This window comes from Centruroides sculpturatus, unplaced genomic scaffold (assembly GCF_000671375.1).
Source record: "Centruroides sculpturatus isolate CEXI.00-Female unplaced genomic scaffold, Cexi_2.0 scaffold199, whole genome shotgun sequence".
NCBI classification, from domain to species: domain Eukaryota; kingdom Metazoa; phylum Arthropoda; class Arachnida; order Scorpiones; family Buthidae; genus Centruroides; species Centruroides sculpturatus.
In genome coordinates, this window is record NW_019384516.1 from 531,582 (window position 1) to 537,741 (window position 6,160).

The window sequence follows — 6,160 nt, forward strand, 5'->3', positions numbered from 1 at the left end:
TGGAAATTTAGGGAAAAACATACGAAGAGAATAAACGAGTGCCGACTAACGTAACTGTTATTCGTAGAGAATTTTAATCTCTAACGTTAATTTCGAACTGATTAAAAGATCGTTCACTATCAATCATTTCAAATAACGAAAATTATATGGCTTTACTTTTTGAATGAATATTTAATTATATAATCTAGGCTGTATTAATTCATTGTTGAACTGGTTTGCCTCTTACTAAAAACGTTTCTGTATAACGTCTATCACTGGATTTAATTCGAAAAATCGTTTCGTCATTGAAAATAAGAAGAAAAAATATCAAACATTTTATTGTCAATATATTCAAAAAAAAAAGAGTGAAATATTTTAATCGGTCAAAAGCAGTGTTCAATTTTGTAAAAATGTCCAGATTTTATATGTAAACCTGATATTGCTTAATATTCTGTATATGTCATAGAGCCTAATGTAGGAAATCCAGGAATGAATATAAAGCGAATTGGGACAATAAAAATAAAATAAAACATTATTAATCTTCAATTTCGGTAAATATAAAACAAAATATTTTCTATAAGTATTATAAGTATTAAATTTTATGAAAGTAAATATTTTATTTTGGATTTTTAATTTCATTTATCTTTACGAAAAATACAAATTAATCATTTCTATATTTCTATGCAAAAAAAAAAACAAATTTTTAGAATAGATTTGAGCCATTTTTGCAATTAAAAAATCATTTTTATTTTTTTACAAATTAAATTTATTCAATTGGAAAAGTAATAAAACGCAATTATAAAATTCTAAGTTTTAATTTTTGAATGTAATTTTTTTAACTTTTTAAATTATATTTCATAAATCAATATACATCGTCTTAAGAGGTTTATATATAAACTAAACATTACATTATATCAACTGATATAATATTAGAATAATGACTTATTATTGGGTATTTTTACTAAATTACAAATTATAAAGTTTTAAAATATAAAATTTAATATAACTTAAGGAAAAATGTTCTTATAAACGCAAACAACGCCACATCTTTTCATAATATTAGTTTTCTTTCTGGTTTTAACATTTCGTTTATATTTTACGTTCATTTCTGAGAACGGAAAAAATTTCCCTCTTTAGTTTATAATATGGAAATGTCTCGTTATATAATTTTTTTAGAATATTTAGAATTTATTATCTTTAGAAATGTGCAGTACAATACCGATTATAATGAATATAATATTTTGCAGTAGAATATTTGCATTGAGTGCTACTCTAAAAATTGGTTAAAAGATCAGATCCCGGTGTTTTCATCCATATTTAATGTGTTGTAAATGAAGCTGGCAAATAAGTGGAACTAAATCTCATCTAGCGATAAAGTTCATGCGCGCATCGCTCCATAATCTAAAGTTTTCTTTTAATTTTTTGTACAGTTATCGTGGTCGAATCGAGGTCTCTTCTCGCGCGATAAACTGAATAACATCCTTTTTATTATTTGTGAAGTTTTAATTAGTTTTACCCCTTTTCTGAATAAATAGTATATCCTTTTTTTCCCTACACGAAGTCTTTTTTCCTCGACTATCGTCGATTTAAAGCGCTCGACGATATAAGTGAGAAGGAAAAGGCGCATTTCACTCTCTCCTTTATCTTTATTACATAAGGAACATTTCGTCAGCATCGATTCCGAAGATTACCTGACGGAAAGCGAGAAAGTTGAGTCACGACGCCCCGGGTCAATCGGCCAGGTTAACAGGTGGCCGTAGAAGGGCGGTTCGACCGAGAAACGATCGGCATCGGTGCCACCACGCCCGAACTCGTAGCCCCGAGCGAGATGAAACGCGAGCCAAAAGACGTCGGCGGAAGACGACAAGTGGGCCAAGGTCGAAATCGAAATTTTCTACCACCTTCCGACGAGAAAATCGCGCCGCGAACGAGCGCTCGATTGGAGAAATGCTAGGCGGGATATATTATCCACATTTCATGCTATTGGTAAAAAAAAAAAATGGAAATTTTCCGGGGATCCGTAAGAGGAATATCCTAAAATCTCGGGTCGTCCCCTTCCAGCGATTATTGGAGAAAAGTGAAAACTACATTCGAAGAATCGATCCCTATTGTTCGCTGTCGAATTAACCGCGATTTTCGGAATTGTAATCGTATACTTTAGTAAAGTTTCCCGGCCGACACGCACGGCTGAAGGGGAACGGGGGAGGAGTACGGGTGTCGACGAGTTTGTCGGGCGACCAGTGATTGTCTCGGTCGAGCGTTGCGTAATGGTGTCGGGAGGGGTCAGAACGCCGATATAAGTGACCGGCTGTCCCGTGCCGGTCAGTACCTGTCTTTTGCAGGATGAAAATCTTCTTGCTACTCGTAGTGGCGGTGGCGGCTGTTTCTGCACAGCAAGGCCCTCCTCCAGCGGGTCCTAGAGGACCACCCCCGGTAAGTTCTCTCGTCATATTTATTTTAAGATTCCAAATATAGGCGATATAATTTGTTACTTAATAAGAATTAAATAAATTATCTTAATATTGTCCGTCGGAAGTAGAGAATCCTACGGAGAATTTTAATCCCGTAGGATATCCTAATGATGTAAGCTTGGACTCCATTGAGAATCTATATTACAGTTCACTTTATCTTTTCGATTGTTATCGACTTCTATTTAATTTGAATTTAATACTTGCTTTAATTATTTACAAATCTATCGCATAATTGACAAAATTTTCAATTTATTTAGTATATGATTTAATTATTTGTCGAGTGAAAAATAGTTAACTAGAATTATTTTCAGGAAGTCGACTGGGGAAAGTGTATTCAGTTGAAACCTTCTAACGAGGAAAAAGTAAGCATTTTCTATTTATTACTTACTATTCATCTATATTATTACATCTATGTAAGGAAGAACAACTGACTTCTAAATCTACGAATATACGGATTTAGAAATACATCTTTATTTAATTATGTTGACTGAAATTGATCTAGAGAATATTTTAATGAAATTTTCTGACACAGCTAAGGAATAGAATAGAAAAGAAAAACATTTCGTTAGTTATCCGCATGCAATCGGAAAGACGGATCGAAAACAATTACAGTGAATACACCTAGCTAGTATATAGGTTGGGAAAAACGAAAGAAAAGAAATGCAAAGAAAAACCGAATAGAAAACCTAATCTATTAAAGAATTAGATTATTCAAAAACTATCTGATAGAAGTAGAGCAATCGTTTTCTGCATTCTAATGAGCTGGAACTAGAATTTGCGTAGGCAGTTTTTTTATTTTCATTTTAGTTAGAACCTCTTTCGAATTTCGAATTATGTTCCCATTTCTTTAAGATAATATTTAACGGTGATCGGCGAATTAAATATTTAACTTCTAACAGTGAAAATTTAGCAAATGCGGGAACTCATTGGGATGATCAAAAAATAAATTGCTTAAAAATTAATAAGTCGAAAATGTTGCTAACTTTAAAATTTACCTTCTCATAAAACATGACAACAATTTCCTCTTTAGAATGAAAATTTCTTTCCTTTGCGTAAATTACAATCCTAAATGAGGTCCTCCAGAGTACGGTACCGATTATCCCCAATTAGTACAATTAACAATGATTTCAATATTGAATATTTTTATCAGGAACAAAAATCAAAACTGATCCAAGAATGCCTTAAAGAATATCCACCTCCTGCTGGTGAAGTAACTAGAGTAAGTAATATGTATTTAGTTATTTATTCATTACAATGTAGATGACCTAGTTTAATTTTAAATTAATTTTCCAACTGTTTTTTCAAATAATAGGAACAGATTGACGAACATAGAGACAAAATAGCTGATTGTGGTCTTAAGAAGGAAGGATGGGTAAGCATTCTCGATCTCTTAAGAATTTCTCATATAACAGTCCCTATATATTTATTTCTGTCTTCCAGTTGAACGATGACGGAAGTTACAAATTCGACAAAGCAGAAAAAGAACTTAAAGACAAGAAACTGGATAAACCGGTAAAATTGATGCGATTCTATCTAATGTTAAAGAATATCTAACTCTTTAAGAAATTGGTATACAATTTATTCGTAAAACAGGTCTAACTTCTTTTATTTTCGTTTAGATCGAAGAGAAAGTCATAAACAAACATAAGGATTGCCAAAAAGAGGCCGTAAGTTTGCGTATAATGTACCAATTACAATGAATTAATATTCAAAACTTAATACCTTTTTTGCTTATTTTGCAGGCTGAACGATTCCCTGGCAATCACGCTGAACAAATACAGATGTATCAGGCTTGCATGGATTTCCACATTTCCAAGGTAGACTCTTACTCGAATGTGTCCATAATAACTTTTATGGCATGATTCTGTCTCTCGTAACATTTAACTAATATTTTTATTAATATTGGTAGGAATGCGGTATCCAAGTAGCTAATCCACCCCCACCACCACCACCACCATCTCCTTAAGCATAAATTTAAAAACAGAGAGAAGCCCGGACCGGATCTTGCTTTAATTCTCAAAATTTAACGACTACGGTTTTCAATGTCAAAGTTTCAATCGACGGAATTAATTTTGTGTATATTTTGAACCGAAATGTACAGTAGTTTTTTATGTATAGTCGGTTGAACTACAATGTTAAATGTACAGCCGTCATTTTGATTTTGGTATTGTTAAAATAAAATTGTCTTTGTAGAAATATTTGCTTGGTTCTAGACATCATTATTTATATATCCTGTTATCATAAGATTTTCATTTACAGGGATTTATTTACTTATTTTGATTGTTTTCTACGTTTTATTCGCACAGAATAACTTTAACACTTTTGTGCAAAAATAAAAAAAAGCTAAATTCATACTCATCAATATCTAAAGGCAATCAACAAAAGATCGACTATAATTCTAGTTTTGAAAGGCTATCGATATTAATTCAGAGGTTTCCTTAGATCTATTGATAGATATAGAAAATCTCAGGGATCTAGAAAATCCAAGAGACAATGAGACAGTCAAAAAAAAAAATGTAAATTTATGACAATGATTTTGAAAATACATGAAGAGGAAATATTCGACCTTGGAATAAAAATACTACGTAGTAAAATCGAATTCTAATTAAAAAGATTTCATTTCATCTAGTAACTTTTGAATAAATTATTAGGCAAATATTTATCTTCCTTTGGCTTTGGTTACGTCAGTTTAGCCAAAATCCATTCTCTTTCCCCCTAACAAAGCCTCTCCCTTGCACATAATCAACTCGAGCCACAACTTGATTAAATTTAAAGTTGTATAAATTATAAAAATTCCATTCCACAGCACTGGTTATAGACGGACATATCAATTTTTTAGAAGACAATTAGCTTTACTTTCCCCGGCTGTTATGAAAAGTATGACGATTGATCAAAACTAATCTTCCACCAAAGATTTTTACATTTTTGTACTCTGGACTTTGAAACGCCGAGAAATGCAAAACAGTTGGAGTTTTTTTCTGTATGTATGGATGTTGCTGTTTTCATCCACGTTGAAGTTTTACTTTTGTGCGTTTTGTCGAAAAATTCTGAAATTTTGCAGGGAGGTTTCTGTGTCAGAGGAAAATATTTCCAAACATTTTCAAGAAAATCGGATCATTGGTTAGATAATAGCGAAATTGAGTCCGAAGTTTTAAACGCGTACGTCGGACGTTCAGTGCCGCTTTCTGTAAGCCTAGAAGTTTGACAATGGTGTTTGGAATATCGAGCATGATTCCATTGACTATCCAAACACCATTGTCAAACTTCTAGGCTTACAGAAAGCTGCGCTGAACATCCGACGTACACGTTTTAAACTTCGGCCTCAACCTCTCTATTAAAGAGTGGGAGACACATCTCAAAACGCTTCCAAGTTGTGAAGTTTTTTTACTCGTACAAATTTTTAGTTAGCCAAGCGGTTCTGTTCCCTGAACACTGGGAGTTCGGTTCGTGGGTTACGCGCCTCGCCCGGATGGGCTGGCCACGTTAGAGTTTTTCGGGTTTTCTTCACGTTAGTAACAGCTAAATAGGGGAAGTTTCTCAAATAATAAAAAAAAGTCATCCGAGAGGTATCCCCCTCGGCAGATATCCCATGTGTAGCGTTGCCATATACAAATAAAAAAATTATTTAAATTTTGGGAAGTTTTTCACAAGTATATTATAGAATACAGTATTGCATCAAATTGTCCCATAGTAGAGAGGGTAAGGCCGCA

The 6,160-nt window shown here is 33.0% G+C and overlaps 1 protein-coding gene across 1 annotated transcript; it reads left to right on the forward strand.

The window, feature by feature from the left end:
* Nucleotides 1-2,259: 2,259 nt before the first annotated feature.
* Nucleotides 2,260-4,648, forward strand: LOC111622562. Its single transcript, XM_023364971.1, has 8 exons — nucleotides 2,260-2,412; nucleotides 2,762-2,812; nucleotides 3,601-3,669; nucleotides 3,763-3,822; nucleotides 3,891-3,962; nucleotides 4,070-4,117; nucleotides 4,193-4,267; nucleotides 4,360-4,648. Exons 1-8 carry the CDS (start codon nucleotides 2,323-2,325, stop codon nucleotides 4,414-4,416), a joined length of 522 nt encoding a protein of 173 aa, XP_023220739.1. The 5' UTR covers nucleotides 2,260-2,322; the 3' UTR covers nucleotides 4,417-4,648.
* The last annotated feature ends 1,512 nt before the right edge of the window (nucleotides 4,649-6,160 follow it).